We start from the raw sequence: 13,140 nt of genomic DNA on the forward strand, positions 1-13,140 counted from the left end.
CCAGTCGGGCCTTACACCGTTGAAAAGTACCATCTGCATGTAGCTTGGTTTTGAAAACCCACTTACAGCCAACAAGAGAGGCTCCCGGTGGAAGTGTGGTAAGAGTCCAAGTTTTGTTGGAGAGGAGAGCATGATATTCGTCATTCATTGCTTGAAACCACATAGGTGAAGAAATTGCTTCCTTGACAGACGTAGGAGCAGTAGGTATAGAAATTATGGCATTATATGTCTGAGGTTTGAAAATACCTACCTTGGCACGAGTAACCATGGGATGAGAATTGATAGGTTGAATCTCAGAGCCAGTATTGTGATGCATATCAGTGCTGTTATTTAGAGGGACAAGAGCAGAAGAACTATGAATAGGCATATTAGTATTAGCATTAGAATGAATAACAGTAAGTGGAGGAGTTGTAGTCACAGGGGAAGGCACTGAAACAGATGAAATAGGAAAAGAATTTAATTGTTCATGATATGGAAACTCAGTTTCATTAAAGTGCACATGTCTGGAAACAATTGTCTTACCAGAGGGAGTTAGACATATATAACCTTTGTTGGTAACACTATACCCAAGAAACAAGCACTGTTGTGAACGAAAATCAAACTTATTTTTGTTGTAAGGACGTAATAAAGGAAAACAGGCACAACCAAAAACTTTGAAAATAGCGTAATTAGGATTTTTGTTAAACAACATAGTATAAGGATTAGAGTTGTGCAAAACAGGAGTGGGAAGCACATTGATAATATGAGTTGAAGTAAGAAAGGCTTCAGCCCAGAAACGCCTAGGCAAAGAAGCAGTGGCCAAGAAAGTTAATCCCATGTCAACTATGTGCCTATGCTTACGCTCAACAGCACCATTTTGCTCATGAGTGTGAGGACAAATGAGCCTATGTTGTATACCATGCTGATCAAGAACCTGTTTAAGACAAAGGAATTCACGGGCATTGTCGGTTTGTAAAGAACGCAATTTAGAACACGTTTGATTTTCAGCAAAAGATTTAAATTTGTGAAAAGCAGCAGGAACCTGTGACTTAGCATGAAGAAAATATATCCATGTATACTTACTAAAAGCATCAACAAACGAAATGTAATAACGGGCACCATTGGAAGCAGGTATAGGAGAAGGTCCCCACACATCAGCAAACACAAGTTCTAAAGGTTTTGTGTAAACAGTAGCAGAAGAATGAAAAGGCAATTGCATATGTTTACCAAGCAGACAACTAGAACAAAAACTAATATGATTGGAACATCTGATATCATTATTGTGAAAAATCTGTTTGAGAATATCCATATTACAATGACCCAGCCTTTGATGCCAAACATTAGCAGTCAGTGTATTACGAGTAAAAGAAATATTGTGAACAGAGGATGAAGGAAGATGATTATGAAGCATTGGGAAACTGTATAACCCATCTTTAAGGGTGCCTTGAAGAAGAATCTTTTTCGTAGCCTGATCAACAACATAACAACTGTTAGCAGTAAAAGTAAACAAGACATTGTTATCACGAGCAAAGGAAGACACACTGAGAAGATTTTTTGTAATTAAAGGAACATGTAGAAGATTTTTTAAAACTAAACTTTTATGAGTAGAAGGAGAAGAAAAAGATGTGGAACCAATATTGGCAATAGACAAACCTGATCCATTACCCATTTTGACAGTTTCAGTGCCATGGTAAGGCTGTTTTGAAGAATAGACAGTGGAGTCCTTTGTGACGTGATGAGTGGCGCCACTATCAGGGTACCAGAGAGGATCGTCCATAGTGGATTGAACGCCCAACAAAGATGCCTCATTCGATGCATGATCAGAATCTGAAAAATGAGAGACATGGGCATGTGGAGGAGGTTGCGGTTGATAATCATACCAGCGCCAGCAATGAAGAGCAGTGTGACCGGGTTTGCCACACACTTGACAAAATATCTTGGAGTTATTCCAAGCACCACGATTGGAAGAGCGAGCCACACGAGCACCGCGACTAAAATTGTTGTTTCTGCCAGAGCCACGGGTACCACGGGAACCAGAAAAATTGTTCTTGTATTTTTCTTGAGATGGATTTGCAGGATGCCAGGACGTGTATGCAGCAGTGGCAGGAAACGTTAATGGATCGACTTGATTGTGCCGCTCAAGACGCTCTTCTTGAACCAGAAGAAGGGCTTCGATCTCAGCAACAGTATAGGGATCCCTTCGTGACAAAACAGAGGCAACAAATGGATCATAATCAGACGAAAGACCATCCAAGATGGCTTCGATATGATCTTCGACGGATATGGGCGCACCGACTGACGCAAGAGCATCCACAGTTCTTTTGATGCCGAGAACATACGGTGAGACAGATTTATCTTTCTTGAGTTGTTTGAGAGTGAGTTTAAGTTTCTTGACCTGAGATCGAGTATGAGACAAGAAATACGTGTGCAGCGTGGTCCAGATCTGGGTTGCAGAATGGAGACCAACCATTTGCGTTAGCAATGGTGTCGTCATTGACGCCAAAAGCCACGCCACCACCAGATTGTCCTGTTGTTTGTACAGACGATAAGCAGGAGATGTTGGGACAGTGCCATCGGCGGAGGTTGAAGGCGATTCAGGAACGCAAGAACCATCAAGAAAATGCGAGAGCATAAGACCATCAAGCGTGGCCAACACCTGTTGTTTCCAGAGAAGAAAGTTTTCTTCATCAAGCTTGAGAAGAATCGGAGTGTGGAAATGGTGTAAAGAAACAGAGGCGGAAGCGGTGGAAGAGGTGGAGGAGGTGGGGCCAGAGGCTGCAGAAGTCATGGGTACTCAAAAAAAGAAAAGAAAAGCGAAAAAGCTAATAGCTCTGGATACCATATTAGGCACAGGGTAGAGGAGCTAGAGAGAGAAGATATAAAATGTAACTCAATCAATCTTATTAAAGGTATAGAATCTACTTTATATACAAAGGTTAAGGAGGGGATATATCCCTCTGGTTAACAGAAAAAATATATTCCTTCACTAAGGGTGTCCTTGAGGTAACGCAAAAGAAGTGAGACAATTTGTTGATGATGAGTTGTGGGTGCAAATATGAATTGACTTAAATTGTGGACAGCAAAGACGATGTCTGGTCGCGTGTTGGCTAAGAAGATTAGACGTCCAAGGAGTCTTCTATATTGAAAAGTTGCATCAGCATCAAGAGGGGAGCCTTGGTCAGGAGAGAGACGGAAGGTGTGAGTCATAGGAGTGGCCACAAGTGTCAGTTTGGTGAAAAAGATCAAGAGTATATTTGCGTTGACTTAAATTAAGACCAGAATTGTTGCGAGTCGCAAAAACTAAGTGAGATGACCTAAATTTTTTATTTTTTTTAATCAGCAACAAAAATTTAATAAATAAAAGTACTCAGGGTATATTTAAAGAGGATTCCCCTCTTAACGGTCTTTTCTTTTTACATAAATTACTTCTCTAGTTTACCCTTATTTCAATAATTATTTTATTATTTTATTTTGGATATTTCAGTCATTTTGTTATTTTTCTTAGCGGTTACTAAATATACTACAATTTTTATGAGATTTGATTTTGAAAACTGTTTTTTATTTCTTTTTATTTTTTTTTTAAAATCAATATCCGATAAGTTTTGTTTTGGTTGGTTCTCTTTTATTATTTTATTTAATTATTTTGTAACTACTTGAACAGTTACAACAGTCTTGAAATGATAAAATTGAAAAATATTACTTAATTTTAAATTTGGAAAAAAACTAATTGAGAAACTAGAGGTTTGTTTGAACTTTGGATTGAAAACATGCTCTTTTTTATCCCGTTTTGCTCATTTCTCTATGTTCATGTTGCTCTCTTTTTTCTTTTGATTTTTCCAATTCTCATTCATTTAGCATAGAAATTTGTTTAACCGTCAGATCTTGATGGCATTTGGGTTTCTTTTCTGTTTTCTGTTTCTATCTTCTATTGGATGAAAATTAGTCATGCACTTTTCATTGATTGTTTGTGAGTTTTTGGGTTTTTTTTTGCGGTGGCTTTGGATCAATGATTGGGAAAATCTCGATAAACTATGGTGTTTTCGGTATGTTCTGGGAGCATCTCTCTAAGGTTTATTTGTTTCCAAGGGACAGAATATTGGTTTTTTTAATGACTATGCAGGTTTTGTTGTCTAATGATTATGAAGGTTTTGTTGTCTAATGAGGGGTCTAGCCTATACTCAAGACTGAAAAAGATATTGATGTAAGTTCTTAAGAAGAAGAATTTTTCGAAGACCTTCTTGAGCAACATAATGAGATTGAGTTCGTTTTCTGATTATTAGTTTAACATCATCTGCAGTTCCTTTTTTCGTATCTGTAATATAATTTTCCGACTCTTTTTTTTCAACTACCACTGTGAAGTCCAAATCAATGACATATGATTTTAACAGTCTAGTTCTACAAATGTTCTTTCTTCTTTCGTTGTTCCCTTTTTGTTTTTCTTCCTTTTCTTCTTCTTTGGACTATTCATTTTTTTTATCAGCAATAAAAATACATAAATAGCTAGCGTCTTACCAACCTCCAACCTAGAAACACCTTCCAACTTAAATAAGGAACAACCAGAGTTACTCAAGAAAGCATTAAACAACTAGCCTCATACAATCTACTGGATTCAAAACCCAGTTGGGGTACGTAAAGGAATTACATCAGGACTTTGCAAAAATCCAAGACCAAACATTTACCTGTATCAATGCAAATACCTCGAGCGCATCTACCACGCCCTTGTCGAAGGTCACCGAGTTCCTATGTCTCCAAATTCCACTCACAACACCAACCCAAATCGCCCCCCAAACGTCATTAACCACATCAGAAGTCGAACACAACCTGAATTGTTGGAAGTTTACCAAAGGGTCCTTGTGACTATGTCTTTGGACTATTCATTATCTACCATGAATTTGAATTATATGCATATATATTACACTATGTGGATGTACACTACATTTAGCTCTTTTGGGAGATAAGGATACTCTTACAATTTTGAGAGAAAGTTGGTTGTGAAACAATTCAATTTTAATAGGTATAAAAAAAGTGCAACAAATCTAATACATATATCTCAAATTTTTATATCTTAATTATAAAGCATTAAAGTTAAATACATATTAGTTATTGTTTCTATGATCCTTTGATATTTCTTATTTGTTTTTAAAACTTATATTTGTTGTCATTTTCTTCTGCACATCATAATTCTTTGTTTTTTTAGTCTTCTCAATGGATTTTCTCCTCTTTCATCGGATTTTCTCTCTTTTAGTGATCGTCTTTGTAATTTGATAGTATAGAACCTAACTTGTATTTTGTCAATATTACATTGCATTATAATTCAAACCTTTTTAACTTTTCTCTTTGCTTTATACTAAATTATAAAAAAAATAAAAAGTGATAACTTCTCTTACACTAATTCCACCTAGCAACCATAAAATAATGTTTTTTCATCATCACTTTAATTAAAATATTTTAATTTATTATTTTATTCATTATCTTACTTTGGTTTATAATTTTCTTTATGAAGATTTGATTTTTTTTATTCTGTGGAACATAATTTAATGAGAGATCTTTTAAAATTATTATATAAACCAAAATAAACATAATTTACTAAATTTAATTAGTTTTAATAATTTTCAATCAATATGTATTTAAAAAAAAAATTTGACATAATTTTCACAATCTATATTAAAACAAAATCAATATATATGATCGTCTATATATTTTCGATTTAAAAAGTTAAATATTACTATAATCACTAAAAAATTGTATTAATTAAAACCTAATTTTTTTTAGTTTAAAATACTAATTAAAATAAATAAAGTAATAAAATATTTAAATTAAAATGATTTTTTAGTTGCAAAATTTATTCAAGTAATTTATCTAATATTAATTAAGATAAATATATTGTTTATTTTTTTTACATATTACAGTATAAAAGTAAAAAAAAAAATATAAAATTAAAAAATCAATAAAAATATGAAAAACATATGTGATAAAAATATTTTAATAGATTAATACTTTGAAATTCAAAGTTTAAAAAAATAATATTCTAAAACGTTTCCAGTAACATCCAATATAAAAACCACATTAATTTAAATTTATTTGAATAGGCTTCATTTATAGAGTTTCAAGTAACATCCAATATAAAAACCACATTAATTTAAAAACCACATTAATTAAGATTTATTTGAATAGTTTTATTTATAGAATAAAATTGTTGTTGCATTTGATAAAAAGTAAAATATACTCAAATAGGTATTCCATCATATCACATGTGAATTTATGATTTTTTTATTAAAAGTGGACATTAATCCTCAAATATACACTTCTTAATCTCTTTTATCTTTCTCTAATAATCAATTATACTATTAATTAACTAAAATTCATTTTCCTTATAATCATTTCATTAAAAAAAATACAATAAAAAATCGAAATAAAATTAAAAAAAATAAAAATATTTAATCCATAATAATAATAATAAAATACAGATATACATTAAAAACAAAAACAAAAATAAGCGCATTTTATATGTGTAACAACGGTTAAAACACTATTATAAAATTCTAAGTTATTTTTAGTCAACAAGACTTTGTGAGTGAACACGGAGAAGTGAAGGCTTAGTTTACAGAACAAAGTATGAGTAGGATGAAACTCTGTTTTTATTTATAGCAGTAGATGCATCATGCATGACCACTTTTCACAGACATACACATTACTTGGAGATTGCTGTAGGCATGGCCAAAAAGCCTTTAAGTTCATCAGAACCAGAGTTAAAGCACCAACCATAATCCACATAATGATTGGGATAACGAGCACAAAAGTTTCCAGTTCCTTTCTTGATGCATTCTTCATCAGATTCACATAAGTTGGGATGTTCATCTATCATCTTTGCCACAGATGATGAAAGTGCAGTTGGATGATAGCAGGTACCAACAAATGGTGCAATTACAGGGAAACATCTACAATCACTTGACCCGCACGGTGGTTCATGCGACGCCGGCGAACAAGCACCTGAACAGTCTACAGCTTCTATGTTCTTCATCGAAAACATTACTAAAACTGAAATTTCAAAGTTAGAAGAAATGAAGTATGTATAATAACTTTGTGTAGTTCTCAAATATATAAACATAAACGAACGATGAAGAAAGGAAAGATACATACTGGAAGTGGCAAGGAAGAAGAGAGCCAAAGGAGCAACTCTAACAAAACCCATTCTTTGATTTTCCAGATTTCTTATTCTCAGTTTTGTGGTGTGTTGGTCTCTTCTTCAATGTAACAATTTATAGGGATTAGCCTCCTCTTGTTTTTCCCTATGTTACAAAGAAAATAAATTAATAATATAAAGGTAAAAAATTATAAAATTTTAATTATTCAATAAAAAATAATAACACAATTTTAAGTAACTAAAATTTACAAAAAAATTATTTATTTTTAAAATAAAAATAAATTTATGAAGTCATATTTTTAACATTTTAAAAAATTAAAAAATTTCTATTATATCTCTTACAAATTTTAATAAATATTTCTTACAAACTTATCTTATTCTAAAGAAACTAAGTTTCTTCCAACTTTTCTCTGTAAGATTATTTCAAATTCATTTAGTCTTCCCACACTGTAAAACATCTCTGGTAGTATATAGTTGGCCTATTCTGGTTTTGCTTCGGTGTGTCACTAAAAGAAAATAATAATATAATAGTAAAAATTATAAAATTTTCATTATTTAACCGAAAATAATATACAAATTTTAGTTAACTAAAATATATAAAATAAATTCACTTTTTTTTTATTTTCAAAAATAAAAATAAATTTTTACACTCACATTTTTAATATTTTAAAAAAATTAAAAATTCATTCACATTTAGTACACCACTCAACAAATTTTATAAAACTTGTTACGAATTCATTTTATATATCTTAAAGCAACTCTTGTAGTATACAGTATTCTAGGCCATTGATTCATCTGCTTCGTAGTACAATGATTCTCTGCTTTTTCAGTCTTTTCAATTTTATTTTTTCTTCTCCTTTCAGTCATTGATTTTTCTGTCAGATTTGTTACTTGCTCCATAAATGTATATAAAAAAATTATTTAATATGTATCTTTCTGTCTCTGTGCTGCAACATTGGTACAATTTTGTTTCTTTGTACCCAAATGGATAAATTTCAAAAATAAATTATAAAAAATGATAACTTGAAAGAAGTCGTAATTAAGCACCATTTATATTTTTTTTTTCTATTTTCAATTTATTTTTGGTTTTCTATTGTTTTTTAATTTTAGTGAAATAACATAAATTTCATTTAATTTTTTATTTTATTTATTTTGAAAATTGTGTATTTGATTATTTGTATAATTTATTATTATAATATAAATAAATATTTAATTACTTTAAATAATTAATTAATTAATTAACTTTTCAATAACCAAAATAGAAGAAATATAAATTAAATTAATTCATGATGTAGCACTGTTAAAGGAGAGTGATCTTACCACGCCTTGACCAGTCTTCGCAATGGTCCTCCACTCACATGTTTCGTTTACTTCAAATCAACGCTCCTCGTTTCGATTCGCCTCCCAAACGCATCTCAACCGTCCATCTCATACCAAAGGGTAGGTGAATGTGTCCTACTTTTGTACTCCAATTCAGGGACATGTTCCTTTACCCTATGTTTCTGACAAGGGAAGGTGGAAAAATAAGATTAGAAATTGCAAAAAAAAAAAGACACTTTCCATTCTCACAGTAGAAAAAAAGTCTTATTTTTAATAACTTATAAATTAATTTATTATCATTAAATAAGAGGTACTAATTATTACTTTTTATTTTAACATAATAAATATTTAAAATATAGTTAATACACTATCTAAGAACACTGCACTATATTCATAATAGTTTTAATAAAAGAAATTAGTTAATATTTTTTTAATAAATTTAAATTAGTTTACCTAAGTTATTTAATATGTATCTTGCGTCCGACAATAAAAATAGAGCAATTATTTAACTTTCTTTGAAGCAAAATTCTTTCGATCAATTATGGTTGCATCGGAAAAAAAAACCCCAACTCAAAATCATTTTAATGTGAAAGTATTTACTAATATAGTTAAACTATGAACTTAAATTAAACTAAAATTTTACAAAGAAATCTAACTAATAACTATAGATTTATTTTTTATTATGACTAAACTCAAAATCATTTTAATGTAAATGACACCAGAGAGCACCAGATTTGTTGCTATGGTGTCATTTCAATCAACCCAAAATTCCTAGTGCTATCTGGTGTCATTTCGATCAATCTAAAATGTTTTCCATCGATCCAAAAATTTCTGGTGCTCTCTGGTGTCATTTAGATCAACCTAAAATATTTTCGATCAATTCAAAAATTTATGGTGCTCTCTGGTGTCATTTCGATCAACCTAAAATATTTTCGATCGACCCAAAATTTTTTGATGCTCTCTGGTGTCATTTCGATCAACCCAAAATTTCTGGTGCTCTCTGGTGTCATTTAGAACAACCTAAAATATTTTCGATCGACCCCAAAATTTCTGATGCTCCTCTGGTGTCATTTCAATCAACCTAAAATATTTTCGATCAACCCAAAAATTTCTGGTGCTCTCTGGTGTCATTTCGATCAACCTAAAATATTTTCGATCAACCCAAAATTACTGGTGCTCTCTGGTGTCATTTAGATCAACCTAAAATATTTTCGATCGACCCAAAAAAATTTTGGTGCTCTCTGTTTTGGATATTACTATCATTATTATTTTAGCATAGTTTATGTTGGATTACTATTGTTAAATAACTTCTTGGATATATTTGGATTGTTAGAAAGTTTAAATTATATGTTGTGATTGTATGGTGTATTGATGTGTTACATGAGATATTGAATGTTGTGAAAGTGAGATCAAACATAGTATTTTCAGGAAAGGAAATACCGTGTTGAGATTGTTGTTAGGGTATATTGATATGTTAGGCCCGTAATGAGACATCTTGACTCTACTGATATAATGGAATCAAATAGATGAAGTTATTCAGTTGGTGAGAGTCGATGGAGGTTCATATGACTTTGTTTATGGTTTGAAATATAATTTGGTCTTTCAAGTCATATGAATTTACCCTGTCATACTAGATGATGAGATATTGATTTGTTTATGCGCATGGCTGTGTGGATTCACATCGAGTAGTATGACAGGTGCAGGTCTCAGGATTCTAAATTCAATATACAAGTCTTCCGGAAGTAGAGTCAAGTGTTTGAGTATGTGAGTCAATAAAGATCTGACATGAATAATGTGGATGATAGTTGTGATAGACATTTGATGAATTTGTGTAAATTATGAGAATTTGATGGATTATGTTTGTTCTTGAAAGTTAAATTTATATTAGAATTCTTAAAAATAGCTAGCTTACCCCATTCTTTGTGTTGTGTTTGTTTTCTTTAATCTGTGATGATCGTGTTAAATTACACGGGAGCAGATGAAGTTGCAGGTAATAAAGCTCCTCAGTGAGCAGCAGGAGGATTAAATATATTTAAATTGAATGTTTTGCTTTGTTTTGTTTTTAAACTTTTTGATGTATATATTAAATCCCTATGAAGAGGGATATATTTTTTTGAGATACAAATATGAGAAAACAATATATGTTTATATGTTAATTAGATATTGCATGCATAATATATAAAAATAAAAATAAAAATGAGTAAAATTAGGGATGTTACACCTCACACATAGTAAGTTCAATTTTACTTTTCTCTTTGAGTTAACTTTTGAACTTGTAGGTAAGGGAACTCAACCTCATAAAACCGGCTTATGAGGTTGAGGTTTGCACTGACTTATATACAATCAATCTCCAACGCACCCCCTCACGTCGAGAGTGATCATAAAACCGGCTTATGAGGTTGAGGTTTGCACTGACTTATATACAATCAATCTCCAACGCACCCCCTCACGTCGAGAGTGATAGCTTGTGCGTGGGATAACATATTATGGGTGGTCTGATAACGGCCTGATAGCGGGTGACACGATAGACCCAATAAACACTCGCTAGGATAGGTTTTAAATGGCTCTGATACTATATTACAAAGTAGACTTTAAGCCTACCTCAACCCCACAAAACCGGCTCATGGGGTGAAGTTTGCACCCACTCATATACAATGAAATATCCTAATCTCTAGTCGATGTGGGATCTCCAACAGTAAGCTAATTTAAATTTTCAAAAGAACCTTAGACTAGGAGATCTGGATGTGAAGGTAACGTGGTCACCAGTTCAAAACTTTTCTTTACAGGGTTTCTTGTTTTGAGTTGATTGGAAATTGATTAAAATTGAAATGTGAAATGGTAGATATAGTATATGTTGTAGAATGTATTTGAATACTTTGTAGAATCAAGTTAAATGAAATGTTTGATGAGAATTGGTTGTTGATTTTAAATAATTTTGATTTAGAAATCATATATATGTATAGATTGACATAATAGCTCAATGACTAAATGAGAATGCTTGTATAATTTTGAGTAGAAAGTGTCTATGTAATGTGTAGATTTTATAAAATTATAAATTGAATGAAATGTTGATTTAAAATCTATCAAGTATATCAGGTTATGCACAATTTTTCTGCATATCTCGCTCAAGCTAGAATAAAAATGAAATTTTGGGTTTTTTCGGGTTGATTCTAGCTCAAGCTAGCAAATTCTAACTCAAGATAGACTCTAAAATAATAATAATAATAATAATATTTTTTGTTTTTAAAAGGTTGGTTTATTTATTTCTGTATAGTTTTACTTATAAATTATGTAAACTTTTATTAAACATATATTTAATTGAAAATCTCATTAATTAGACATTTATAGAATTAGTATATGAATTATTGTGTATTTTGGAAATCCTAAACATTGGTATGACTTGATTGTTTAATGTTGGATATTGTGAGATTTAGAATATGAATTTTAATCAAAACATAGTATTTTCAGAAAAGAAAATACTGTGTTAAGATTGTTATCATGTGCATTGACTAGGGATTTGTCTAGAACAGATATCCTGACTCTCTTGAGATAATAGAATCATATAGATGAAGTTATTCAGGTGGTGAGAGTTGAAGGAGGTTCATATGAATGGGTAAGTTGTTTGAAAGATAACTAACTTAACCTGTTATATGAATTAACCCTATCATACTAGGAGAGATGATATTTAGTTATTTATGCATATAGTTGTGTGGATTTCACAGTGAGATAGTATGACAGGTGTAGATCTCTGAGTCTGAGTCAACGCACGAGTCTTCCAGAAGTAGAGTCAAGTGTCTATGTGTTATGAGTCAGTGAAAGTCTAACATGTGAAAGATGAATATTGAATTTTAATAGACACTTGATGATTTAAGAAATTGCATGAGACTTGATGATTTACGTTTATTAATTTGAAATTGAAATTATATAATTTTTTTTTAAAATAGCTTGCTTATCCTGTTATTTGTTTGTGTTTGTTTCTTTACATGTGATGATCGTGTATTTATATGGGAGCAGATGAAGTTGCAGGTGATAGAGTTTCTTGGTGAGAAGATAGATGATGAAAATTATTATTTTTTGTTGAATAATTGTCTTAATTTTATGTACATATTTAAAGTCCTATGAGAAGGAATATATTTTGAAACACTATATAAAAAAATTGTAGACATATTTATATTATGTTAATATATTTATTTTGATATTTCAAGCAGATTATAGTTATTAGATATGGGTAAAAAAAGTTGGAATGTTACTGGAGTTTGTGTGAAAAAAATTGTATTTCTATAAAAATATTTACAATAGTAATTTCTGGTTATGTTTTTAAAAACTTAAATATTTAATGAATATCTCTTAAATAATTTATTTTAAATAAAATTTATTTAAGTCTAAAATTGGAAGCTGTAAAGATTTATGTTTTGTATACACTTGGTTTTATAATTGATTTAAAATGTTGATAGATTAAATTTTTCGTAACTTGATATTGCATAAGTGTGAGTCCTTTGCTATTTAGTCTTAAACCATAATTTTTTTTCCCTATTATTATTCCACATATATTCCAATTCCGAGATTTATAAGAAACGTGGGTGCAAAAAATGCCACAAACAATTTGTCATTGATTATCTCAATCAATTTTGTGTAGACATTATATGCTTCATTAATGCATTTTCTAACTCATGTTTAATCAATGCTAACTATGAAAA

General features: G+C 30.9%; 1 protein-coding gene across 1 annotated transcript; it reads right to left on the reverse strand.

Moving 5' to 3' along the window:
• Positions 1–6,599: 6,599 nt before the first annotated feature.
• LOC137830941 (albumin-1) lies at positions 6,600–7,255 on the reverse strand. The gene is made up of 2 exons (XM_068638365.2): positions 7,120–7,255; positions 6,600–7,017 (listed from the first exon to the last, which is right to left on the reverse strand). Exons 1-2 carry the CDS (start codon positions 7,169–7,171, stop codon positions 6,671–6,673), a joined length of 399 nt encoding a protein of 132 aa, XP_068494466.2. The 5' UTR covers positions 7,172–7,255; the 3' UTR covers positions 6,600–6,670.
• Between the last annotated feature and the right edge of the window lie 5,885 nt (positions 7,256–13,140).

The sequence above is a fragment of the Phaseolus vulgaris genome, chromosome 11, assembly GCF_051622355.1.
Source record: "Phaseolus vulgaris cultivar YP4 chromosome 11, ASM5162235v1, whole genome shotgun sequence".
Classification (NCBI taxonomy): domain Eukaryota; kingdom Viridiplantae; phylum Streptophyta; class Magnoliopsida; order Fabales; family Fabaceae; genus Phaseolus; species Phaseolus vulgaris.

What these genes read in the sequence shown, in the direction of transcription:
- LOC137830941 (XM_068638365.2), bottom strand. Translation starts at nt 7,171, where the DNA reads ATGGGTTTTGTTAGAGTTGCTCCTTTGGCTCTCTTCTTCCTTGCCACT. An exon ending in CTTCTTCCTTGCCACTTCCA is followed by an intron (nt 7,018 to 7,119) that starts GTATGTATCTTT and finishes TTGAAATTTCAG; the next exon opens with TTTTAGTAATGTTTTCGATG.